Here is a 27,891-nt window from a genome sequence, read left to right as displayed (position 1 = left end):
GTTCAAGAGGGAGACAAGGTAGGAGACCCCTCATATCCATCTCTGTCCTTACTTAGGGCATGACTCACCCCAACATGTGTCTTTATCTGTAGCACACCTCGGATCGTTGTTTGATGTCAAAGTGTGCTGAATAACTGGAGGTTGTTGCTGTTAAAGGGAAGAGTGAGAGATTGAGAAGAGCGGGTTAGGGAAGGGGTGTGATGCAGTGGATGGGAAGCCAAGCCAGAGAGGCTGAGGGTCTGAGGCTGGAGGAGAGGGGAGAGCTGTGAGGAGTGCCTTTGGCCAAGCAGCCCAGCTCAACTCAGCCCAGTTCAGTCCAGCTCAGCCCAGCCAGCTCAGCCCAGTTTAGCACAGCCCAGCCCAGCTCAGCCCAGCCCAGCCCAGCCCAGCTCAGCTCATCTTCAGCCCAGACCAGCCAAACTCAGCTCAGCCCAGCCCAGCCCAGCTCAGCACAGCCCAGCTCAGCTCAGCCCAGCTTAGCATGGCCCAGCTCAGCCCAGCCCAGCCCAGCCCAGCCCAGCTCTGTCCATAAAACACCTTGGTTTTGGAAAGTAGTAAAGTTTTCAACAGGCCATTCTGATTTACAGAGAGAGTCCAGGAGTAACAGCCAAGGGAATGAAGTGAAAGTGTGGATGCTTTGTCCTTAAGGTCCCCGGTTCAATCCCCCATGGTGCTCCCTAAACGAGTCTGAGTGGAAGTCGGGAATAGCCAAGAGACCCAGGGAGCGGGAGCAGTCTGGCAACATGTGCCGATGCACATCATTGTCAATTAGCCAGTGGGCCCTCATGAACATGTAAGGTTGGCCCTGGGCAGTGGTACAGCAGAATCTCGGGAGCTTGTGTGGAGGTTTAAGATTTTGTCCTTATTTATCATGCAGCTAGTGTCCCTTCCTAGTTTGAATGACATGCAAAACAAAGTTTTTCACTGTTCATGCGCTTGAACAGGGTTATTTTTCTATGTCATTTCAGTCAGTAACATTGGTGTGTCTGGGACCACATACAGGCCAGACCAATGCTCCTGGGCCTGGCCAAGGTGGCCATCCATGGGTCCAGGCAGTGGGTGGCCGAGGGTTCTGCCCGAGCTGATTGGCTACCTCTCTTCCGGGTTACGTCCATGCCCGAGTGTCCCTGGAGACGGAGCACCCGATATCCAGGGGTACTGTTGGGGATTTCTGGTGGGCGCCACAGGGGCTTCAGTGCGTCCTGGTAGAGATGACCATGTTGTACTTTGAAGCTATTGACTGTAAACTGTGAGAATCGTGGAATACTGAAGTATTGTAATGTGTGATGCTGTAATCACTGAATAAACCTCCTTTGGAAAAGGAAGAAGAAAACAGGCCAGATATCAGGTAAGGAAGGCAGATTTCATTCCTGCAATTGTGGGATTTGAACCTGTTTGAGTTATAGAATCGTACAACGCAGAAACAGGCTTTCTGCCCACCATGTCTATGCCGACTTTCTGCCCCTCTTCACCAATCCCATTTGCCCACATAAGGACCGTATGCATCTATGCCTTGCCTATTTAAGTGTCTGCTTAATCTCCCTTAAATGCAGTGATGGTATCTGACTCCACCATCTCCACTGGCAGTGAGTCCCAGATACCAACCATTCTCTGTGTAAGAACGTACCCCTCAGATCCCCTTCGGGGCTCCTCCCTCTCGCCTTCAAACCCATGCCCTCCTGTTGTTGATACCCCTACCATGGGAAAAAGGACTTTGCCTCTCACTTCTATCAGGTTCGGAACTTTGGGTCAACATCAGGTCGACTTTGGGTGAATGTATTCTGGGTTCTACAGTCCTCTTGTGCTGGTCCAGTAACTTGACTGAATGCCAAGTCACAACGGCAGGAGAGGCTGTCTGTTCCGTGCATTTGTTGAGTTTTATTATTTGTGAGATTTCTGATGATTAAATTTTAAAAAAAAATTTTATTTACAGCGTGGTAACAGGCCTTCCGGCCCATGCGAGTCCGCGGCGCCCATTTTAAACCCATATTAACCTACCTGTATGTCTTAGAATGTGGGAGGAAACCGGAGCACCCGGAGGAAACCCACGCAGACACGGGAGAACGTACAAACTCCTTACAGACAGCGACGGGAATTGAACCCCGATCGCAGGCGCTGTAATAGCGTCCCACTAACCGCTACTCTACCATGCCGCCATGTTCTGTTTTGTTCGAGAACCAAAAGTAGGAAAGCATTCAGAAAGCTACTGGGTTTAGTACAGCTCCGGAGAGCACATGACAGGGCACTGCAATGGTCTGTGAAATGCCACACAGCGCAGACCCTACTGCCAAACACAGGGCAGACTGCTCACTGGGTGCTTGTGAAATTCCTCCTCCCAGTATCTTAATTGAGGGTGGCAATCCACAAAACAGCACACACAGCAGCTGTCCAGGATGGTCTAAGGAAGGCCTTGAACTCTGCTTGTTCCTTCACTCTCAAGCCCTCTGAGTGCTGAGTTGGATCATTGTTCAGGTGGTGGTCATGTGCGGGTTAATCCCATGTCCTTCCCGGTGAACGTGTGCTGAGTTGTTAGGTGGGTTAGTCAAAGCTTGGCGGCTTTGATTGTGGCTCCCAGTTGTTATATGGGTTCTCTGCGTTCTCTGACTGAGGGGATGAATATCTACCCCATTACTGAGCCCTGTGATGGTTCCTTGTGGCCATGTTTCTAGTAATACACTGAAGTAGCCAATTCTTGCCTTGATACTCCCCCAGGTAAAACCCTAGGCTCCTCGTCCGATCCTTTATCCAGCCCCCGTGACTGATCCCAGCCATTCTGTTTGCATCACCACCTGGTATGGAGGGACAGGATCGCAAGAGGCTGCAGAGGGTGTAGACTCAGCCAGCTCCATCACAGGCACAACCCTCCCCACCATCAAGGACATCTTCAAGAGGCGGTGCCTCAGAAGGTGGCATCACTCAGTAAGGACCCCTCACCACCTGGGACATGCCCTCTTCACGTTACTACCATTAGGGAGGAGGTACAGGATCCTGAAGACCCACACTCAATGTGTCATGAACAGCTTCTTTCCCCTCCGCCATCAGGCACGGTAGTGTAGTGGTTAGCATAATGCTTTACAGCGCCAGCGACCCGGGTTCAATTCCGGCAGCTGTCTGTAAGGAGTTTGTACATTCTCCCCGTCTCTGCGTGGGTTTCCTCCGGGTGCTCCCGTTTCCTCCACAGTCCAAAGACGTACGGGTTAGGAAGTTGTGGGTGTGCCTATGTTGGCACCAGAAGCGTTGCGACACTTGCGGGCTGCCCCCAGAACACTCTATGCAAAGATGTATTTCACTGTGTGTTTCAATGTACATGTGACTAATAAAGATATCTTATCTGAACAGTTCATGAGCCCACGAACATTACCTTGTTATTCCCTCTCTTTTGCACTACTTATTTATTTTTGTAATTTTATAGTATTTTATGCCTTTGCACTGTACTGCTGCCACAAAACAACACATTCAACCTCATATAAGTCAGTGATAATAAACCTGATTCTGATTCTGTCAGTCCCTGCACTGGTGGGTCAGAGTTCCGTCCAGCGCAATCCCCCAGCAGGCTCCCCCACCTTCTGGGACGGGGTTAAGGAGGAGGTTGAGGTGGCTGTTGGATCTCCTGAGCTTCTTCCACCAGCTACGTAGATCATGGGTGATGTGCTCCATCAGTGAATCTTTGCGCAAGAGGAGTGACTCACAAGATCACCAGATCATAAGACAAGGGAGCAGAAGTAGGCTATTCGGCCCATCGAGTCTGCTCCAAGGAAAGAAAGGCAAAAGAAAAAGAAAACAGAAATGAGAAATGGGGGAAAAAAGTCTGCTCCATGAGCTAAAGGAAAAAAAAACATTATTCCTTTCTAGCCCCAATTTCCGGCCTTATCCCCATATCCCTTGATACCTTGACTAATTAGATACCTATCTATCTCCTCCTTAAACGCCTCCAATGATCGGGCCTCCACTGCTGTATGTGGCAAAGAATTCCATAATTCACTACCCTCTGCTAAAGAAATTTCTCCTCATCTCTGTTTTAAACCTGTACCGTCTAATTCTAAGATTGTGCCCTCTGGTCCTGGACTCACCCACCAAGGGAAACAGCTTTGCCACATCTACTCTGTCCAGTCCTTTCAACATTCTAAATGTTTCTATGAGGTCCCCTCTCATTCTTCTGTACTCAGTGAGTACAGTCGTAGAGTCGACAAACGCTCATTATACGTCAGCCCTTTCATTCCGGGAATCATCCTCGTAAATCTTTTCTGAATCCTCTCCAACACCAGTACATCCTTCCTAAGATATGGGGCCCAAAACAGTATTCCAAATGAGGCCTCACTAGCGTCCCTACTTTTATACACTATACCTCTCGAAATGAATGCCAACATAGCATTCGCTTTCCTTACTGCCGATCCGATCTGGTGGTTAACCTTTAGGGTATCCTGCACGAGGACCACCAAGTCCCTTTGCACTTCTGTACTTTTGAATTTTCTCTCCTTCTAGATAATAATCTGCCCGTTTATTTCTGTTTCCAAAGTGTACAACTGCACACTTCTCAACATTGAATCTCATCTGCCATTTCCTTGCCAATTCTCCTAAACTATCTAGGTCCTCTCTGCAACCTTCCTGTCTCCTCAATACTCCCTACTCCTCCACCTATCTTGGTGTCATCTGCAAACTTAGCCACAAAACCATTTACTCCATCATCCAAATCGTTAATGTACAAAGTAAAAAGAAGCGGCCCAACACCGACCCCTGCGGCACACCACTAGTAACTGGTAGCCAACCAGAACAGGATCCTTTTATTCAAAGGCCAACCAGCCAGTGCTCCCCCCATTCTACTATCCTACCTGTAATTCCATGACCCCTCATCTTATTAATCAGCCTCTTGTGCTGCACCTTGTCGAAGGCCTTTTGAAAGTCTAAATACACAACATCTACAGCCTCTCCCGTATCCACCCTACCTGAGATTTCCTCAAAAAACTCGAATAGGTTGGTCAGGCAGGATCTTCCCTTCACAAAACCATGTTGGCTTGGACCTATCTTGCCTTGCGCCTCGAGGTATTCCATAACCTCATCCTTGAGGATCGATTCTGATAACTTTCCCACCACCGATGTCAGAATAATTTCCCTTATTCTGCCTCCCACCTTTCTTATACAGCGGAACTACATTTGCGACCCTCCAGTCCTCTGGAACCATGCCGGAGTCTATCAATTCCTGACCAATCCTCTCCCAAGCTGTGATGTGGAAGGTGTCGGTCAGATCTGGAAACCTCGACTTTTATCCTAGACAAAGGAAAAAATAAGATGGTTTCAGGAGTCATTGGAGGCTGCATTGTATACCTGTGCTGCCTGTATCACCGCCTGGGCTTGGGAGTTCTAGCCAGAGCTCCTGCTCCAGCGCGTTACTAGGTAACCCCTGCCGGACGCATGGGTGTACAAGTGTGTCGGCCTAGCCCTGGCGGGCACGGAAACAGCCACTCATGGAGTCGTACAGCACAGAAACAGGACCTTTGGCCCATCATGTGCCTTCTTGCCCATGCCGACCATTCACTCATCTTGCCTGTCCCACACAGCTCCTTAGATAAAGACTCCACCAAAGAGTCTGGAGATTTCTGATGCTTTGCTCTTCGAGGAGATTATTCCAAGTGTACAAACTATTAAGATAGAGTGGACAACCAGCGCCTCTTTCCCAGGGCATCAATGCTCAATACAAGAGGGCATGGCTTTAAAGTAATGGGTGGGAAGTTCAAGGGAGATATCAGAGGGAGGTTTTTTACCCAGAGAGTGGTTGGGGCATGGAATGTGCTGCCTGGGGTGGTGGTGGAGGCAGGTACATTGGTCAAATTCAAGAGGTTGCTAGATAAGCATATGGAGGGACTTAAAATAGAGGGATATGTGAGAGGAAGGGGTTAGATAGTCTTAGGCGAGGTTTAAAGGTCGGCACAACATTGTGGGCCGAAGGGCCTGTATTGTGCTGTACTGTTCTATGATTCTATGATTCTCTCCCTAATTGTCTTCAGAGCACTGTGGCAGTCCCTTCCTCACATTGTCTCGGCGGTACTGAAGGAGTGCTACACTGCCAGAAGTACCCTCTTTTAGCTGAGAAACCCAGGCTTCATCGGCAGTCTCACTTGGATGTAAAAGATACCACTGCACTGTTTCGGAGAAGAGTATGGGACCTCTTCCCATTGGGTCAACACTTAATCTATAATCACCATCCCAGAGCAGATTATTTAGTCACTATAATAGTGCTGTTCATGGGAGCTTGGCCCACAGGAATGCCATTTGCTCTTCTGTTCTCTCACCATCAGTTTCCCAAGTAGCAAAATACAGGAGAGTTGGTGCACATGTGGGAGTGAATAGGTTATGGGCAAATGAGAGGGGAATGGTGCTGACAGGAAGTGTGTGAGATCTGGCGTAGACATAATGGGCTGCACTGTGGCGCAGTGGTAGAGCCACCGCCTTCCGGCGCCAGAGACATAGGTTCAATCTTGACCTCGGGCGCTGCCTGTATGGAGTTTGCACGTTCTCCCTCTGTCTGCGTGGGTTTCCCCTGGGTGTTCTGGTTTCCTCCCAAAGCAGTGCAGGTTGTCCGCTGTAAGTTGCCCCTGGTGCATAGAATCTGAGAGGGGAAGGGAGAATAAAATGGGTCAGCATAGGATTAGTGTGATATTGGTCTTTGTGGACTCGATGGGCTGAAGGGCCTCTTGTGGTGCTGTAACTCTCTATACTGGGCCAACGATCCCCTTTCGACATTGTAAGTAAATAGGAGGACAAGAGTTGGGCCACCTCACCAGCGATGCCCATTCCCCATGTGATGCACTGCAAGCTCCCACTATCAGCACTGTGATGGTCCTCACTTGATTCCATGCACCACCTTCCCCTCCTATCAGATTCCACCATCCGCAGCCCTTTGTTGCCTCCACCCATCACCTCCCAGCCTCCACTGTCCCCTCCTCCACCTGCCTATCACCCCTCCTCACCTGGATCCACTTATCACCTGCCAGCTCTTGCTCCTCCCCTTCCCCTCCCCTCTATACTTGATACCTCTCCTCTATTTTTCAATGGAGGAGAGGTAGCCAGTATAAAGAGGTGAAAGGGATGGTCTCAACCCGAAACGTCGACTGCCCATTCCCCCCCACGGATGCTGCCTGACCCGCTGGGTTCCTCCAGCATCTTGGTTGTTGCAGAACTGTGATAGTGACCAGATAATCTGCTCCAGTGATGTTGGTTAGAGGTAGCAGGACTGGCTTGTCCGCCTCAGACTGTTCCAGGTGAAGGGGGGTGGGGGGTTGGCTTGTTGACTCTGGACATTGGGACTGGTGCTTCAGTACTTCAAAGGGAAGCAGTTGGAACACTGGGAAGCAGTGGGAGTTGTACAGTGTCTCTGTGGGATGGAATACAGCCTGTGGAGGCTCAACACAGGCAGTGTGTGTGTGGGTGAAAGGCTCATTCTAGTGACCTGGAAGTGTTGGCCACAATGTCCACCACAGCATTAGTCATTGGTCTTTGGGAAGCTGACACAGGAAGCCTTTACAACCGAGTGGATCAAGGGCAGCGTTGGACCATTTGACTGGGTAAATATCGCTCCTTCCGACATCTGACCCATTACAGACAGACATTAACAATTGGCCAGCTCCCTTGGGAATGCTGCGTGGGCTCCTGGATGTGGTGTAGGGTAGGGGAGTTAGTAATGCAGCTGGGAATTATAATGGGTCTGTCAGCTCTGCAATGTGTGGAGAGGCTGCTGTGTACACAGAGGTCGGTGCTGTTATTTATACACAATGTGGGTAGAGTGCAGGCAGAACGCCTGCTGTTACATCACTGTGCAGCTCATAGACGTGGTATCTGAACCCCATTAAATTCCTACTGGTGGGGTTGGTCCTGTCCATAAGATAAGATTTCTTTATTAGTCACATGTACATCGAAACACACAGTGAAATGCATCTTTTGCGAAGAATGTGCTGGGGGCAGCCCACAAGTGTCGCCACGCTTCCGACGCCAACACGGCATGCCCGCAACTTCCTAACCCGTACGTCTTTGGAATGTGGGAGGAAACCGGAGCAACCCAGAGGAAAACCCATGCAGACACGGGGAGAACGTACAAACTCCTTACAGATGGTGGGGGAATTGAACCGGGGTCGCTGGCGCTGTAACAGCGTTACACTAACCGCTACACTACCGCATCAACCATTGGAGTGCTTTTAAAGATGAAACAGCATCGTATTACTGTACTAATTGGTAATTGGTTTATTATTGTCACATGTACCGAGATACAGTGAAAAACTTTGTTTTGCAAGCATCTATGCATAGCAATTCAAAGCATCAGTACATTGAGGCAGTACAAGGAAAAAGCAACACCAGAATGCAGAATATAATGTTACAGTTACAGAGAAAGTGCAGTGCAGGTAGACAGTAAGGTGCAAGGGCCATAACAATGTCTATTGTGAGATGAAGAGCTCATCTTTATCGTACAAGACGTCCTTTCAAGATTCTTATAACAGTGGGATAGAAGCTGTCCTTGAGCCTGGTGTATGTGTTTTGGAGTGCAGAAGAATGAGAGGTGACCTTAGTGTCTGTGAACTGTCACTTGTTACACACTCGATGTATGGCAGGAAGGTTCTGTTGGAGCAGACAGAGTGAAGATGTTTCCACTTCTAGCTGAGACCAGAACCAGGGATCAAAATATAAAAGTCATGAATAAATCCAATAAATAAAAACAGAAAATGCTGGAAATGTACCGGATACTGAAAGATAGAGTGGACATGGAGGATGTTTCCATCAGTGGGGGAGTCTAGGATCTGGGAAGACAGCCTCAGAATAAAGGGACATCCCTTTAAAACTGAGATGAAGAGGAATTTCTTCAGCCAGAGGGTGGGGATCTGTGGAATTCGTTGCCACAGAGGCTGTGTAGGTCAAGTTATCGGGTGTATTTAAGGCAGAGATTGATGGGTTCTTGATTGGAAAGGGGGTTGAGGGTACGGGGAGAAGGCAGAAGAATGGGGTTGAAAAACAATCCAGCAGGATTGAATGGTGGAGCAGACTCGATGGGCCGAATGACCTAATTCTGCTCCTATATCTTGTGGTTTTATTGAAAAGCTCCAGTCAGGCAGCACCTGTGGAAAGCGAAACCGTTAGTGTTTCAGGTCTGAGTCCCTTCGTCAGCACATTTTAATTAGATTTTCTGCATCTGCTGATTTTTTTAACATTTTCATTTTCCAGGAGACAGTAATACTGCTTCCCTCTAACCTGCCTCAATCTGCCATTGATCCCAATCTATTTCCTCATAGAAGGAGGCCATTCATTCCATCCAGTCTATGCTGGCTCTCAGACCAATCCCATTAATCTCATTCCCTCATGTTTCCCTGCGATGTATTCTCTCCCATGCCCTCGGGTGCTGTCTGTGTGGAGCTTACATGTTCTCCCTGTGACCATGTGGGTTTCCCCCGGGTGCTCCAGTTTCCTCCCACAACTGAGTATTGGTGGTTAATTGGCCACTGATACTAGCCCCTTGTGTAGATGGATGGCAGTAGAATTAGGCAGAGTTGATGCACTTGTGAGGGAGAATAGTTTATAGGGAACTAGAATGCTTTGTTCCAACGGGAGGGGGATGTGAAAGAGGTGATTGGTTCAGAAATCTGATAGAAGTGGGGAAGAAGCCTGAATCCCACCCGGCAAGGGGTTGGTCCTGTGCTGGGTGCCTATAGGTCATTGTGGGAGTGAGAGTGGGGGTTGGTTGGGAGAATGAGTTGGGGACCCACACTATTAGTGCCAAGCAAGGTTTTCTTCCGGAGACGCAAATGTCCTTCCCCCCAACAGATTCTGCTCGAACCACTGAGTTCCTCCAGCAGAAGGTCTTCTTCCATCCCGTGTAACTTAAGTGCACCATACCATGACTGGATCACATTGGGATGTCCAGTATGGCAAAGGAAGAGTAACTCAATCCAGTAACACAAGACTGGCACAAAGATACACGCACACTGTGTGGTCAACGGCAGTGATAAGATTTCTTTATTAGTCACATGTACATCGAAACACACAGTGAAATGCATCTTTTGCATAGAGTGTTCTGGGGGCAGCCCGCAAGTGTCGCCACGCTTCTGGCGCCAACATAGCACGCCCACAACTTCCTAACCCGGGTCGCTGGTGCTGTAAAGCGTGACGCTAACCACTACACTACCATGCCTGCCCAAGTGGGTATACTGGTAGCTCAGTGGTTAAACTACTGGTTATCTGGGAGTCTAGATTAACAATCCAGAGAACAAATGGCAAATATGGGATTTAAATTCAGTTAATAATCTGGAATTAAAACTAAATCCATTCATTGTCAGTGACAAGTAGAAACTTATAAAAACCTTTTTTTCTCTTCATGGAGGAAGCCTGCCACCCTTAGCCGGTCTGGTCTACCTGTGACTCCAGTGGGTCTTATTTTGCCCCGTGCAATGGGCCCACAACTGACTCAGTTCAAGGAGAATTTGGGATAGGCGATAAATGCTTCTGATTGCACAGATCCCCCCCAGAATCTGAAGAAATAAAGTCTAAATAACTCCTGGGTTCTGAATGCAGTGCTTTCTGCTCTTTGAGCACCACTTTCTCTGTGGGCTGATACGCTCTCAGAGCTGAGTGGGAACCTCCCTATCGGGGGAGATTAATAAAATGTTGGATCACTTCCAGGCAGACGTGTTTTATTATTCTTTGCATTGCTTGTTGTAATTGGGACTTCTTAAGTTCACTTTTGGCACTTTGTTAATGGGCTACTTTTGCAGCCAAGGTTGTGGTTTGATCTTGAAGTTAAAGGCAATTCAAAAGTCCTACAAACATCCCAGATTGAGAGAAAGAAAGAGGTCGCTACATTTCTAGACACAAAGTCATCAAGGGGAGGGAGTACAGTAAAATTCCGATAATCCGGCACCCTCAGGAATTTGGTGGTGCTGGACGGGCAGATTTTCCGGACCAATGAGGCTACTCCTATTAATACCCAAACACAATTTTATTTTCATGTTATGTGGTAGTATAATACATTTTCCAGCAAATCCGGTGAGTTTGAAGGGAGCAGGAAATATCATAATATATCATAATATCACGATAGCAGGATAGGAGCCCAATACATCACTGGCACATCCCTCCCCACCATTGGAAGTATCTACATGAGGCACTGGGTGCCTGCAGGTTGTTGTGGGAGTGAGGGTGAGGCAGTATCTATCACTGAAGTTCCCCACCCATCTGGGCCATGCCATCTTCTCGCAGGTCCCATCGGGCAGGAGGTACAGAAGCCTGAAGTCCCCACACCACCAGGTTCAGGAACAGCTACTTCCCTTCAGCCATTCGGTTCTTGAACCAACCGGTACAACCCTAATCACTACCTCAGTATAGTTGTGCCCGTGACGGAGCTGGCTGGGTCTACACCCTCTGCAGCCTCTTGCGATCCTGTGCATTGGAGGCCTCCACCACCAGGCTGTAATGCTCTCCACCGTACACCTGTAGAAATTCGCAAGAGACTTTGATGACGTACCAAATCTCCTCAAGCTCCTAATGAAGTAGAGCCGCTGGCATTCCTTCTTCATGATTGCATCAATGTGTTGGGCCCAAGATAGGACCTCTGAGATGTCGATGCCCAGGAACTCGAAGCTGCTCACCCTTTCCACCGTGACCCCTCAGTGAGGACTAGTCTAGGAGAATTCTTTGGTCTCACTGATGTTGAGTGTAAGATTGTTGTTGTGACACCACTCAACCAGCTGATCCATCTCATTCCTGTACGCCTCCTCATCACCATCTGAGATTCTGCCAACGACAGTGGTGTCATCGGCGAATTTACAGATGGCGTTTGAGCTGTGCCTAGCCACATTCGTACTTGGACTAGCAGGATTTCCAAGCAATCGATTGATGCATTATTAGGGTCAGCCATGATTGTATTAAATGGTAGGAATGGCCTACACCTGCCCCTAGTTTCTGTTTTATGTTTCTAAGGAAGTGGGATATACTCAGCCAGTCGTGCAGCATCTGTGGAGAAAGAAACAGGGTCGAGTATCTTCACTGAAAACCACCACCTCCTCATAAAGGATGAATTTTTGATCTCCCAATCTACTTAGGCGTGGCCCTCGCACTGGAGAGTCAGTGGATGCTGTTGACTTGGATTTTCAGAAGGCTTTTGACGAGGTGCCTCACATGAGGCTGCTGAACAAGATAGGAGCCCATGGTGTTACAGGAAAGGTACTAGTATGGATAGAAGATTGGCTGACTGGCAGAAGGCAAAGAGTGGGAATAAAGGGGGTCTTTTCTGGTTGGTTGCCGGTGACTAGTGGTGTTCCTCAGGGGTCAGGGTTGGGTCCGCTACTTTTCACGTTATATTTTAATGATCTGGATGACGGAACTGAGGGCTTTGTGGCCAAGTTTGCGGTTGATACAAAGATAGGTGGAGGGGCGGGTAGTGTTGAGGAAGCAGGGAGTCTGCAGAAGGACTTGGACAGGTCGGGAGAATGGGCAAAGAACTGGCAGCTGGAATACAGCGTAGGGAAGTGTACGGTAAAAGCACTTTGGCAGAAGGAATAAAGGCGCAGACTGTTTTCTAAATGGGGAGCAAATTCAGAAATCAGAGGTGCAAAGGGACTTGGGAGTCCTAGTGCAGGATTCCCTAAAGGTGAACTTGCAGGTTGTGTCAGTAGTAAGGAAGGCAAGTGCAATGTTAGCATTTGTTCCGAGAGGACTAGAATATAAAAGCAAGGGTGTAATGTTGAGGCTTTATAAGGCATTGGTCAGACCACATTTGGAGTATTATGAGCAGTTTTGGGCCCCATATCTAAGGAAGGATGTGCTGGCATTGGAGACGGTCCAGAGGAGGTCTACAAGAATGATCCCGGGGATGAAAGGGTTAACGAGTGAGGCACATTTGATGGCTCTGGGCCCGTACTCGTTGGAATTTAGAAGGATGAAGGGGATCTCTGAAACCTACCGAATATTGAAAGGCCTGGATAGAGTGGACGTGGAGAGGATGTTTCCAGTAGTGGGAGAGTCTAGGACCAGAGGGCACAGCCTCAAAATAGAAGGACAAAGATGAGGAGGAATTTCATTAGCCAGAGGGCAGTGAATCTGTGGAATTCATTGCCACAGATGGCTGTGGAGGCAGTTGGGGTATGTTTAAAGTGGAGGTTGATAGGTTCTTGATTAGTAAGGGCATCAAAGGTTACAGGGAGAAGGCAGGAGAAGGGGGTTGAGAGGGAAAAATAAATCAGCCATGATTGAATGGTGGAGCAAACTCGAAGGGCCGAACGGCCTAATTCTGCTCCTATGTCTTATGGTCTTTATTTGCCTATACGTAACTATATTTTGTTATTACTTTTGCCTTTGTACTACCTCGAAGTTCTTACGTTTGGAATGATCTGTCTGGATGGCATGCAAGCAAAAGCTTTTCACTGTATCTGGGTACATGTGACGATAGTAAACCAATTACCAATATTCTCATATCTCAATATGAGATAGAAGGAGGCCATTCAGCCCATTGAGTCTATGGCAGCTTTCGGAGAAGTCCCATCAATTCCATTCCCCACTTATTTCCCTGAAAGCTATTCTCTCTCACATGCCTGCCAACTCCCTTTTTGATTATCCTGCCAGCTACCTACACTACTGGGAATTAATCAACCTGCAAATCTTTGGGATGTGGGAGGAAACTGGAGCATCCGGGTGAAGCCCACACAGTCACAGGGAGAACTGCATGCCAACAGCACCCAAGGTCAGGATCGAACCAGGGTCGCTGGAGCTGTGAGGCAGCAGCTCGACTTCTGCGCTACTGTGCTGCTGTCCTCTTCTAGTTCCATTTTTCCTTTCTTTGTCCTGTCACCATTCCCTTTCACCTTGCACCATCATCCCTTTTATCTCTTAATCGCTCCTACCTCCCACCCTGTTACTGACCCTCCCTTGTATTCTGTCCCCTCCCTCTCTCCTGCATCCAGACTTGCGTAGTTCCAACTACTCCCAGATCCGATGAAAAGCCGTGGACCCGAAACATTAGCTCGCTTTCTCTCTCCACAGATGCTGCCCAACCTGATGAGTATTTCCAACATTTTTCTGTTTTTATTTCATATTTCCAGCATCTGCAGTGTTTTGCCAGTTGCCTGGATGCCATGGGTTATCTCAAAATATAAACTGGGAAATTGAGGGGCGAATCGGCAATAGAAATTGATTTGTCATCTTCCAACGTGCAACAGAATGGAATTAAAATGGAGCTGGGGAGGGATGCAGTTGGTATTTTTAGAGGAAATATTAACCACAATTTGAGCAACAACTACACCAGGACCACAAGATGAATCCTCCCACGCATTGACTCACCACTGACAGCTCAGAAAATATCGGGAAAAGCAGAGTAAATAATCATCAAAAGGAATTCTATCAGCAGCCGGTAGTGTCCGGCCAATCTACATCCTGCAGGGTAAGAGCGTCAACAAAACATGACCATAGTCACCTCTCAGGGCTCAGGCTGAGCTGCTTTCACTGGGATCTCATCTGAGGGTGTTGGGAGCAATTAGGCATCGGGTCCCAATAAGGGGAAACTCGATATCCTCCAGTGTACACCACCCACAATCTGATGTGGCAAGGATGGATGTTTGAAACACGGAAACAGTTCTAGTGGCAGGTGTGGACAACGAACATCTCTGGGTGCAGCTATGGACTGTATCTGTGTGTGTACATGTGTCAAAATCAAAGTCGTGTTTATTGTCATATGCACAATCCATGTGTGCACAGGTGCAATGAAAAACTTACCTGCAGCAGCATCACAGGCACATAGCATCAGATAAGGCAGCACTCACAGAAAAACATAAATTAAACATAAATTATACACAATTTTTACAAGAAAGAACAAAAAAAAAACAAATTCCAAAGTTTAATTGCAAAGTGATCAAAGAGGTCATACTGTATGTTGCTATACTGAGTTTCACCTTGCAGAGTTGGGAGTTGGAGCCAGATCTGGAGCGGGAGCTTTGAAAAGAGGTGAGTCTCTGTGCATGTGCTTGTGAGTTACACCTTGCAAGAGTCCAAAAGCGGCACATTTGCCAATTGTTAATAGTTGATTGGCTAATTAACAACAGCGAATAAAGGGAGGGTAGGTACATGTGGAGCGGCCAGTGTTGGAGTGGACCAGGGTTAGAGCGGAGCACTTGAGGCTTTGGCGAGACGAGGCGGAGGCTAAGGTAAGTCTCTGGTAAGTTTCATTCTTTCTTTCTTTGATTTTTCCTTTAGTGCCAAGCTAGCATAGTTAGAATGGCTCCAGGGTCAGTGGTGTGTTTGTCTTGTGAGATGTGGGAGTTCTGGGAGACCTTCAGTCTCCCTGATAGCTACATATGCACAAGGTGCATCCAGCTGCAGATCCTTACAGACCGTGTTAGGGAACTGGAGATGCATCTGGATGACCTTTGGCTCCTACAGGAGAACGAGGAGTTCACAGATAAGAGCTACAGGGAGGCAGTCACCCCTAAGCTGCAGGAGGCAGGTAGCTGGGTGACTGTCAGGAAAAGGAAGGAGAATAGGCAGGTAGTGCAGGGTACCTCTGTGGCTGTTACCCTCAATAACAGGAATACTGCTTTGGATATTGTTGGGGGGGTGGGTGGGGGGGGGGGGGGGGTGACCATCCAGGGGAAAGCCACAGTGACCAGGTCTCTGGCACTGAGTTGGTTGTGTGGCACAGAAAGGAAAGGGGGGAGAATAGGAGATCGGTTGTGATAGGGTATTCACTAGTAAGGGGGACAGACAGGAGATTCTTTGGACATGAAAGAGACTTCTGGATGCTATGTTGCCTCCCGGGTGCCAGGGTCAGGGACGGCTCGGATCGGGTCCACAGCATTCTGAAGGGGGAGGGTGAACAGCCAGAGGTCATGGTACATATTGGTACCAATGACATAGGTAGGAAAAGAGATGAGGTTCTGAAGAGGGAATATAGGAAGCTGAAAAGCAGGACCTCAAGGGTAGTAATCTCTGGATTGCTGCCTGTGCCACACACCAGTGAGGGTAAGAATAGGTTGATTTGGCAGATGAATGTGTGGCTGAGGAGCTGATGCAGGGGGCAGGGTTTCAGATTTGTGGATCATTGGGATCTCCTCTGGGACAGATTCCACCTGTACAAAAGGGACGGGTTACACCTGAACTGGAGGGGACCAATATTCACGGGCAGGTTTGCTAGAGCTGTTGGGGAGGGTTTAAACTAGTTTGGCAGGGGGAAGGGAACCTGAGTGATAGGTCAGAGGTTGATGCATTTAGTGTAAAGTAGATGCAGGGTGTAGAAAGACTGTGGGGAAGGATAGGCAGTTGAAAGGGCAAAATTGAAGTCAGTTGGATGGGCTGAAGTCTGTCTACTTTAATGCGAGAAGTATCAGGAACAAGGGTGATGACTTAGAGCGTGGGTAAGTACATGGAACTATGACGTGGTGGCCATTACAGAGACTTGGTTGTCAGAAGGGCCGGAATGGCTGTTGGATATTCCGGGGTTTAGATGTTTCAAAAGGGACAGGGAGGGAGGTAAAAGAGGTGGGGGAGTGACTTTCCTGATCAGAGACAATATCATAGCTGTAGAAAGGGAGGACGTCCTGGAGGCATCGTCTACTGAGTCAGTGTGGGTGGAAGTCAGAAACAGGAAGGGAGTGATCACTCTATTGGGAGTATTCTACAGACCCCCCAATAGCATCAGAGACACTGAGGAGCAGATCGGGAGGCAGATTTTGGAGACGTGCAAAAATAACAGGGTTGTTGTCATGGTTGATTTCAACTTCCCTAATGTTGGTTGGTACCTCCCTACTGTAAAGGTGATAGATGGGGTGGAGTTTGTTCGGTGTGTACAGGAAGGATTCCTGACACAGTATGTGGACAGGCTGACTAGAGGAGAGGCCATACTGGACCTGCTACTAGGCAATGAGCCTGATCAGGTTTTAGATCTCTTGGTGGCAGACCATTTTGGACACAGTGACCATAACTCCTTTACCATAGCCTTGGAGTGGGATAGGAGCAGATGATATGGGAAAGTATTTAATTGGGGGAGGGGGAATTATGATGCTGTAAGGCAGGAACGTAGGAGTGTAAACTGGGAACAGATGTTCTTTGGGAAGTGCACAACAGAAATGTGGAGGTTGTTTAGGGAGTACTTGCATGGGGTTCTGCATAGGTTTGTCCTATTGAGGCAGAGTAAAGATGGTAGAGTGAAGGAACCATGATTGACAAGAGATGTAGAGTATCTTGTCAAGAGGAAGAAAGAAGCTTACCTAAGGTTCAGAAAGCAAGGATCAGACAGGACTCTTGAGAGTTACAAGGTAGCCAGGAGGGAGCTTAAGAATGGACTTAGGAGAGCTAGAAGGGGGCATGAGAAGGCCTTGGCAAGTAGGATTAAGGAAAACCCCGAAGTGTTCTACACGTATGTGAAGAATGGGAGGATGACTAGAGTGAAGGTAGGACCGATCAGCAATAAGAAGAAACATGTGCCTGGAGTCGAAAGAGGTAGGGGAAGTCCTTAGTGAATACTTTGCTTCAGTATTCACCAGAGAGAGAGACCTTGACGTTTGTGAGGATGGCACGCAACAGGCTGGTACGCTAGGGCATGTCGACATGAGGAAAGAGGATGTGCTGGAACTTTTGAAAAACATTAGGATAAGTAAGTCTCTGGGGCCGGACGGGATATATCCAAGATTATTACAAGAAGCAAGGGAAGAGATTGCTGCGCCTTTGGCGATGATCTTTGCACCTTCACTGGCCACAGGACTAGTGCCAGATGATTGGAGGGTAGCAAATGTTCCTTTGTTCAAGAAAGGGAGTAGGGATAACCCTGGGAATTACAGGCCAGTGAGTCTTACTTCAGTGGTGGGGAAATTACTGGAGAAGATTCTTAGAGACAGGATTTATGGGCATTTGGAGAAGCATAGGCTGGTTAGGGACAGTCAGCATAGCTTTATGAGGGGCAGGTCGTGCCTCACAAGCCTGATTGAATTCTTCGAGGGTGTGACAAAACACATTGATGAAGGTAGAGCAGTGGATGTGGTGTACATGGATTTTAGTAAGGCATTTGATAAAGTTCATCATGGAAGGCTCATTCAGAAAGTCAGGAGACATGGGATCCAGGGAAACTTGGCTGTGTGGATTCAGAACTGGCTTGCTCATAGAAGACAGAGGGTGGTGGTAGATGGAGTGTATTCTGCCTGGAGGTTGGTGACCAGTGGTGTTCCGCAGGGATCTGTTCAAGGACCCCTGCTCTTTGTGATTTTTAGAAATGACTTGGGTGAGGATGTGGAAGGGTGGGTTAGTAAGTTTGCAGATGACACAAAGGTTGGTGGTGTTGTGGATACTGTAGAAGGTTGCTGTAGGATATAACAGGATATTGATAGGATGCAGAGCTGGGCTGAAGTGGCAGATGGAGTTCAACCTGGAAAAGTGTGAAGTGATACACTTTGGAAGATCGAATTTGAAGGCAGAGTACAAGGTTAATGGCAGGATTCTTAGCAGTGTGGAGGAACAGAGGGATCTTGGGGTCCACGTCTCCACGTCCATAGATCCCTCAAAGTTGCCATGCAGGTTGATAGGGTTATTAAGAAGGCGTATGGTGTGTTGGCCTTCATTAGTTGGGGTATTGAGTTCAAGAGCTGCGAGGTAATGTTGCAGTTCTATAAAACTCTGGTTTGGACCACTCTTGGAGTATTGTGTTCAGTTCTGATTGCCTCATTATAGAAAGGATGTGGAAGCTTTAGAGAAGGCGCAGAGGAGATTTACCAGGACGTTGCCTGGATTGCAGAGCATGTCTTATGAGGATAGGTTGAGTGAGCTCGGGCTTTTCTCTTTGGAGAGAAGGAAGATGAGAGGTGACTTGATAGAGGTGTACAAGATGATAAGAGGCATAGATCGAGTGGACAGTCAGACTTTTTCCCCAAGGCAAAAATGGCTAACACAAGGGCGCATAATTTTAAGATGATTGGAGAAAGGTATAAGGGGGATGTCAGGGGTAAGTTTTTACACAGAGTGGATGCATGGAACGCACTGCTGGCAGAGGTTGTGGGGGCAGATACATTAGGGACACTTAAAAGGCTTTTAGTTAGACACATGAATGATAGAAAAATGGAGGGCTATGTGGGAGGGAAGTGTTAGATAGAGCAGGATAAGATGCCGGCACAACATCGTGGGCTAGAGGGCCTGTACTGTGCTGTAATGTTCTGTGTTCTATGTTCTATGTAGTGATTAGGTTGGTTCAGGAACCAAATGGTTGAAAGGAAGTAGCTGTTCTTGAACCTGGTGGTGGTATTGTGTGTGTATGAATGAATGTGCATGTGTCTATGTATGCAAAAGGTATAGTGGGTACATATATGCACATGTATTTGTGTGTGTGTGTACATGTATGTGTGTATATGTATATTTGTGTGCATGTAAGTATGTACATTGTGTGTGTATGTGAATGTATGTGTCTGTGCTTGTGTGTGTGCGCATCTGTGTATGCTTGTGTGTGTTGGAGAGAGACTATGTATTAGTGTGTATGAGTAAGAGACTGTATGTGTGCATGAGACTCTGTATGTGTGAGACTGTGTGTGAGTGAGAGAATTGTGTGTATGTGTGTGTCCTTGTGTGTGTGTATGTGTGAGTGAGAGACTTGTGTGTATCTGTGTGTGTGTGATTGAGAGACCCTGTGTGTGTGTGTGTGTGTGTGTGTGTGAGAGACTTGTCTGTATCTGTGTGTGTGTGTGTGTGTGTGTGTGTGTGTGTGTGTGTGTGTGTTTTTGTCTGTGTAGACAGGGTGATGAAGAAGGCTTTTGGCACGCTGGCCTTAATAAATCAGGGCATTGAGTACAGAAGTTGGGAGGTTATGGTGCGGTTGTGCAGGATGTTGGTGAGGCTGCTTTTGAATATTGCGTTCAGTTTTGGTCAGCTTGCTATAGGAAAGATGTTATTGAACTGGAAAGAGTGCAGAGAAGATTTACAAGGGTATTGCCAGGACTCAAGGGACAGAGTTATAGTGACAGGTTGGATAGGCTAGGATGTTTGACCTTGGAGTGTAGGAGACTGAGAGGTGATCTTATAGAGGTGTATAAAATCATGAGGGGCATAGATAGGGTGAATGCACTCAGTCTTTTACCCTGGGTTGGGAATCAAGAACAAGAGGGCAGAGGTTTAAGGTGAGAGGGGAAAGATTTAATATGAACCTGGGGGCGCAACTATTTTACAGAGAAGGTGGTCCATATATGGAACAAGCTGCCAGAAGAAGTGGTTAAGGCAGGTACAATAACAACATTTAAAAGATACTTGGACAGGTACGTAGATAGAAAAGGTTTAGAGGGATATGGGCCACATGCGGACGTGGGACTAGCTTGGATGGGCATTTTAGCTGGCATGGATCAGTTGGGCTGAAAGGCCAGTTTCCATGCTGTATGACTCTATGACTGCATGTGTGTGTGTGAGACTCTGCGTGTGTGTGAGAGAGAGAGACTCTGTATGTGAGTGACTGAGCATGTGAGAGAGACTGTGATTGTGTGTGTCTGTGTCTGTGAGTGTGAGAGACTGTGTGTGTGTTAGTGTGTGTGTGTGAGAGAGAATGTGTGAGAGAGACTGTATGTGTGTGTGAGACTGCGTGTGTCTGTGTGACTGTACGTGCGTGAGTGTCTGTGTGTGTGTGAGAGAGAGTGTGTGTGGAGGGGGCAGGTGAGAGCCATTGCTTGTTGCCAGAGGAAGCTCCCACAAGCTGACCTGCTCTCCTGAAGAAGATGTTCTTCATCCCAACATGTTTTCAAACTAAATCACCCGGTTCAGAGACTGGCAGCTCCAATGTGTACCAAACTGTGCTGGAATGGCTGCCATGCCCCAGGGACCTGGCTTGGCTGCACCTGTGTTAACACCACTTGGCTTCTGTGAGTCAGCCAATCCCGGCAGAATTTCCTGCAACAGCAGGGTGTTTCCACATCACCAGTCGCTGAATACGGAGAGAGGAAGCATGAGCAATGGCTCTCCTGGTCACTCGGAAGCAGTTTCCACTCAAGGGATGGACATCTCTTGAGACTGGAGATGAAGCAGGCAGAGTGGGGGGGTAAAAGGCGGTCTGGAGTCAGCCCTAAATAATGAGCCCTGACGGAGGGAGGAAGTGTGAAGCTTAGCACGGGGGTTGATCCCAAGAAACAAGACCAAACCTTGCAATATATCTGTCTGAGGCCCAGTACATGCTGGGGGCAGGAGGCAGGAGATGCAGGAGGTCAGGTCCACTCCCAAACCCAGCACGCAGGACAAAGTCTCGCGTTTCTACAAACCCCTTCACTAATGCACAATGCCCCAAAACAAACCACGGCCAATGGAGTACGTTTGCCACGTAGCCACTGTTGTAACAGAGTGGCTAATCAGTGCGCAGCAGGATCCAACAACCTGCAACATGAAAGTGACCAGGAGCAAACGTTGGCCAGGACATCGAGGAGAATTCCCTCGCTCTCCCACCAATAATTCCAGGGAATTGACCACCTGAGAGAGCAGGTGGGGGCCCTCCTCTCACGCGAAAGATGGCCACTTCTGTTCAATAGTGCGGCACTCCCTCGGTCCTGCCCCTCTGACAGTGCGGCACTCCCTCAGTACTGAAGGATGTCAGTCTGGAATTTGTGCTCAAATCACTGGAGTGGATCCTGAACCCACCTCGTGCCTCAGACCGTGAGGCTGGACTGCTGCCCACTGAGCCACAACTGACAACTCATAACCTTTGCTGTTCCGTGACAGCTTTATCTCAGCTCTCAGGGGGCAGTGCTTTGTTGCCCCAGCCTGACCTAGAGATTGAACAACAGGGAGACAAGATAAAAGGGAGCAGGATAGAAATGGAAAGTTTGCAGAACTGCTTTCAGGGAGTGCGTGGAAATAATTAACATTCCTTCCTGGAAATTTTAAGTCATGTTTGTTAAATGGGGTGTCTGCCAGCTTCGATTAAATGAATAACATCTGCTGAGAGAGTAATCCAGCCCTAGACATCACAGACCGCTTCCAAAAGTCTAATCAGTCCATTAAATGAAGAATAAAGTTCTGTTTTTTGGATGGTGTAATCCATTCTGCACCCAGAGATCTTGGTCTGGCATGGTGCTGTGGAACTTAATGATCTATCGCTGATCTCCAGAGGTTGTACAATAAACTAGCCCAGAGGGGGACCCTGATTTTGACAGGGTCCCAAGGTGGGTAGGAGGTTGGTAAACTTTGTTGGGTCAGGGTAAGTCAAGTTTATTGTCATATACACAAGTACAGTGAGATACAGGTACAATGAAAACCGTGCATGCAGCAGCATCACAGGCAGATAGATTCAGACAACACTGATATAAATCATACATAAATTATACAAGACAGTGAAGAAAAAAGACTGTGGAAAAACAAGGCATTAGTGCAAAACAAACCTACAAGTCCACGGCACTGCAAGAGGTGGTCTGTAGTGTTCCATTGCTGAGGTAGGGTTAGTGTTGTGCAGACACGGCAGTGTAGCGGTTAGCGTAACGCTATTACAGCGCCAGCGACCCAGGTTCAATTCCGGCCACTGTCTGTAAGGAGTTTGTACGTTCTCCCCGAGTCTGCGTGGGTTTCCTCCGGGTGCTCCAGTTTCCTCCCACATTCCAAAGACGTACGGGTTAGGAAGTTGTGGGCGTGCTATGTTGGTGCCAGAGGCGTGGCGAGACTTGCGGGCTGCCCCCAGAACACTCTACGCAAAAGATGAATTTCACTGTGTTTCGATGTACATGTGACTAATAAAGAAATCTTATGGAACCTGATGGTTGGGAATTGGTAAATTGGTTTATTATTGTCACCTGTACCGAGGTACAGTGAAAAACTTTGTTTTACATGCCATCCAGACAGATCATTTCGCAAGAGAAACAAAGGACTGCAGATGCTGGAATCTAGATGAAAAACACCATGATGCTGGAGGAACTCAGCAGGCCAGGCAGCATCCGTGGAGAAAAGCAGGCGGTCAACGTTTCGGGTCAGGACCCTTCTTCACAACATTGGAGGCTGATTTTCGTGATGTGCTGAGCTGTGTCCACAACTCTCTGCAGTTTCTTGTGGTCTCGGGCAGAGCAGTTGCCTTACCAATCTGTGATGCATCCGGGTAGGATGCTTTCTATGGTGCATCTATAAAAATTGGTGAGGGTCGACAGGGACATGCCAAATTTCCTTAGCCTACTGAGGAAGTAGAGGTGCTGCTGCACTTTATTGGCCATGGTGTCTACGTGGTTGGACCCAGACAAGCTATTGGTGATGGTTACACCTCGGAACTTGAAGTCCTCAACCATCTCCACCTCAGCACCATTGATGCAAACGGGTGTGTGTTCCACCCTGCTTCCTGAAGTCAATGACCAGCTCTTTTCTTTTACTGATATTTAGGGAAAGGTGTTGTCATGACACCATGCCATTAGGCTCTTTACCTCCTTCCTGTACTTCGACTCATTGTTATTTGAGAATCGGCCCACTATGGTACCATCATCTGCAAACTTGTAGATGGAGTTAGAGCAGAATCTGGCTACACAGTCATATAGGCGGCTGAGGACACAGCCTGTTGGGGCACCAGTGTAGAGGATAATGTGTTGCTGCTTATCCTTACCAATTGTGGTCTGTTGGTCAAGGACTCAAGGATCGAGTTGCAAAGGGGAGGGTCGACTCCCAGGTCCAGGAGTTTGGAGATAAGTTTGCTTGGAATTATAGTACAGGAAGTCCCCGGGTTACGAACGGGTTCCATTTTTGAGACTTTTCATAACCCGATTTTGTATGTAACTTGGAACAGTGTCCGTGCATGCGCACTTGGCCCGGGGATCGTGGCCGCACATGCGCACTTGGCCCGGGGATCACGGCCACGCATGTGCACTTGGGCTGGGGATCGCAGCCACACATACGCACTTGGCCCGGGGTTCCCTGGCCGCATGTGCGCACTTGGCCCGGGGTTGGGCCAAAGAAGGTTTACTGCCACCATGGTAGGATCGGGTGCTGGGCCTGCTTACAAACCGACCACTAAGGTCGGTTCGTAAGTACGAGCGTTCGTAAGTCGGGGACTTCCTGTATTGAAAGCAGAGCTGTAGTCAATAAATAGTAGTCTGACATATGTGCCTTTGCTATCTATATGCTCCAGAGCTGAGTGTAGGGCCAGGGAGATGGCGTCCGCTGTAGACCTGTTTCAGCAATAGGCAAATTGCATTGGGTTGAGGTTGCCTGGGAGGCTGGAGTTGATGCATACCATGACCAGCCTCTCAAAGCACTTCATGATGGTGGATGTCAGAACCACCAGGTGATGGTCATTAAAGCATATTACCTTACTTTTCTTTGGGACCAGGATGATGGTGGTCTTCTTAAAGCAAGTGGGAACCTCAGGTTGAAGTATGGAGAAGTTAAAAATGTCTGCAAATACCCCTGCCAGCTGATCTGCGCAGGATCTAAGGACAGGGCCAGTGACTCCATCCGGGCCAGATGCTTTCCGCGGATTCACTCTCCAGAAGACTGATCCGACGTCTGCAACGGTGACTGTGGGTTCAGGTGCGTTGGAAGCTGTCGGGGGGTGGTGGTGATAATCCGCTTCCCTTCTGTTCAGAACGTGCATAGAATGCGTTAAGCTCATCGGGCAGGGATGCCCTGTTGTTGACGATGCTGTTCCTGGACCTGGTGGTGTGGGACTTCAGGCTTCTGTACCTCCTGCCCGGTGGTAGCAGTGAGAAGACCACATGATGGTACTCTCTCCGTGGCCTGGGTAATGCTGCAATCCGCACACACCAGGCCAATTGTCATAGACACTGATGATGTCATCACCAACTGACACAGAGGGATCCAGACCATAGGTTACCTGTCACATCGGCTGTGTCTCAGTGGGTAGTACACCTGCTTCCCAATGGGATCGAGGCCAGGGATGTAAGCACAACCATTAAGGCTGGTATACGCAGTTAATATTGAGGAAATGTTGCACTGTTGTGGGTGTCAGTACTGAGAAAGACTGCACAGCCAGAGCTGCAGTACTGAGGGAGTGCAGAGCTATCAGGGAGTCAGTCATGAGGGCACACTGTACTGGTGGAAGGGCAATACTGAGGGACTGTTGTACTGTTGCAGAGGTTATACAGAGGAAGGCCTGGACTATGAGAGGTGTACACCCAGGGAGTGCTGTACAGTCAGAGGAGCAATAGGGCACTGCTGCAGACTCATTATCGAAGGAGCACTGCACCATCAGGGGTAAATAGAGAGCACTCGGGTAAATAGAGAGCACTGTACTAGCTCTGTACTTCTTTTATTTCAAAAATGAACTTTATTCAGAATAAAAAAAATATATAAAAGAATAAACAGGACAAAGCTCTTTACATTCTTTTGGTCAAAACATTCAGTAGTGTTAGCACATTTTTTTTGTACATAGCACCATTGCTACTCATGCGCCCCTCCTGGGACGATACACTCTTCCGTTGTTTGAGGGGCTTCCCCATCGGACTCAGCCCCTCAATGTCCGATAGAGGAAGGTCCCAAGACTGTGGTCCTATCTTGTTGATCCTCCCGAAAGGTCCCTTTACAACAAACATATTAATTAACCCTTTCTGATTGCACAGTACTTGACTTAAAATAGTCTTTTCTACAGTTGCTTCCACATAGAGTCATCCAGCATGGAAACAGGCTCTTCGGCCCACCAAGTCTATACTGACCATCAGCCACCCATTTACACTTATCCTACAGTAATTCCACTTTATTCTCCCCACATTATCAACATCAGCACCATCCCCCCCCCCCCCACCCCGTGAGATTCTACCATTCACGGACACACTAGGGGCAATCTACAGCGACTGATTGACTTACCAACCCACGCATCTTTGGGATGTGTGTGGAAACTGGAACACCCAGAGGAAACCAAATGGTCACAGGGAGAACGTGTAAACTCCACACAGACAGCACCGGATGTCAGGATCGAACCTGGGTCACTGGTGCTGTGAGACAGTGGCTCTACCAGCTGCGCCACTCTGCCACCAACTACACTGTGCCATTCTTGTACACACTGATCCAGAAAACCATCCCATATCCATGTTAAAGATCACATGGCACTATATCAAAGGCCACGCAAATCCCGATTGGTGTCCTGTAACATACAGCCGTATCCCTTCCCGACATCAGTAAAACTGATTCTATATTCAATATCTAATTGCTGTGTGTGGGAGCTTGCTGTGTGCAGCTTGGTGACCCCATTCCCTACATTACAACCACGACTATTTCTTCACTGGCTGTGAAACCCTTTGGAATCTCCTGAGTCATGCAAGGTGTTAGGAAAGGATGTTGTTCCAAGATGTTTTAATTTGGAAGTCAAGTCAGGTCGAGCTTCTTGTCATGTGCACAAGTATGGTGAGGTACAGGTACAATGAAAAACTTGCTTGCAGCAGCATCACAGGCACGTAGGTACAGACAACACACAGAACATAAAATTTTACAAGACAGGGAAGAGAAAGACTTGCAGAAGAAGACATCAGTGCAAAATAAAAAAAAATCCTACATAAATGGTGGTTATAGATATCAAAGCAGATGAAACATCTGTTCACAAGGAACAACCAGTTTCAGTGATATGACTCTGTGAGTCTGATACTGAAAGAGCTGTCCAGCCGTTGGGATACTTGTTAATTTTGAGGCAAACAAAACAGTTAATTTATTCCCAGGCAGCCTTCATGAATTAAATAAACCCAGTCAGTCATCTCCCACTTGGCTAGAGCAGATTATTTATACCGGTAAAAGTAAGTTTTGATTTCTTAAAAATATATCTGCTGATCTCCTGGGAGTAAACCACGTGAAATGGGATTCCCTGCATTTGGCGTGAAATGGCCCACAACTTCTTAACCTGTACATCTTTGGAATGTGGGAGGAAACCGGAGCACCCGGAGGAAACCCACGCAGACACGGGGAGAACGTACAAACTCCTTACAGACAGCGGCCGGAATTGAACCTGGGTCCCTGGCGCTGTAAAGCGGGATATAATTAGACCAGAATGTGTTAGTCCTCTCTTATTTCCCACTGCTATCAGACTTCTGAACCAATCACCTCTTTCACATCCCCTTCCCGGTGGGGCTGATTCTTAATTCTACCTCTCTCAGTTCTTCCGATATTGTCACTTAAGTATTTCTTTTTGCACTATCCAAAATACTGGAGGAACTCAACAGGTCAGGCAGCATCTATGGAAAGCAATGAACAGTCGACATTTTGGGTCAAGACCCTTCATCAGAACGGGTCAGGACTGCACGAGTCCTGATGAAGGGTCTCGACCTGAAACATCAACTGTTCATTTCCCTCCATGGATGCTGCCCGACCTGCTGAGTTCCTCCAGCATTTTGTGTGTATTGCTCCAGATTCCAGCATCTGCAGAATCTCTTGTGTCTCTTGTTTGCACTGTAAGGTAAGATAAGATAGTCACATGTACACCGAAACACACAGTGAAATGCACCTTTTGCGTAGAGTGTTCTGGGGGCAGCCCGCAAGTGTCGCCACGCTGCCGGCACCAACATAGCACGCCCACAACTTCCTAAACTGTACATCTTTGGAATGTGGGGAGAAACCGGAGCACCCCGAGGAAACCCACGCAGACACGGGGAGCATGTACAAGCTCCTTACAGACAGCGGCCGGAATTGAACCTGGGTCCTTGGCGCTGTAAAGCGTTACGCTAACCACTACACTACCGTGCCTGCCTACATACTACATACACTGTTTCAGCTTGCTCTACAATCCTTACACCATGCTGCTGTTTTGCCCTCGTTGATGTGTTTATTGTTACCATGAACACTGTTTACTCTGTGAGCTTCACACGAGCAAGGAATTTCATTGCACCCTGGCGTATATATGACAATAAACTAATCTGAATGAATTATGATTCAGTACCATTTTGAAGTTGTGTCATCCTCCTGTGTAATAGTGATCAGACACGGGTTGCAATTAAGCAGCAAAGTTATTTATATTAG

General features: G+C 48.0%; 1 protein-coding gene across 1 annotated transcript in view; it reads right to left on the bottom strand.

Annotated features, from left to right (window-relative positions):
• Positions 1–23,857, bottom strand: part of LOC127585419 (dentin sialophosphoprotein-like) — a 111,354-nt gene extending 87,497 nt beyond the window's left edge. The window contains exons 1-3 of the mRNA XM_052042843.1: positions 23,761–23,857; positions 21,604–21,731; positions 20,763–20,865 (exon numbers count right to left, since the gene is read on the bottom strand). Of these exons, the coding sequence (XP_051898803.1) occupies positions 20,763–20,865; positions 21,604–21,731; positions 23,761–23,857 (328 nt within the window). The remainder of the gene's footprint in view (positions 1–20,762; positions 20,866–21,603; positions 21,732–23,760) is intronic.
• Between the last annotated feature and the right edge of the window lie 4,034 nt (positions 23,858–27,891).

This window comes from Pristis pectinata, chromosome 33 (genome assembly GCF_009764475.1).
Source record: "Pristis pectinata isolate sPriPec2 chromosome 33, sPriPec2.1.pri, whole genome shotgun sequence".
Taxonomy (NCBI): Eukaryota; Metazoa; Chordata; class Chondrichthyes; order Rhinopristiformes; family Pristidae; genus Pristis; species Pristis pectinata.
The sequence above is the reverse complement of the archived record's forward strand: the minus strand, read 5'-3'. Positions and strand labels throughout refer to the sequence as shown.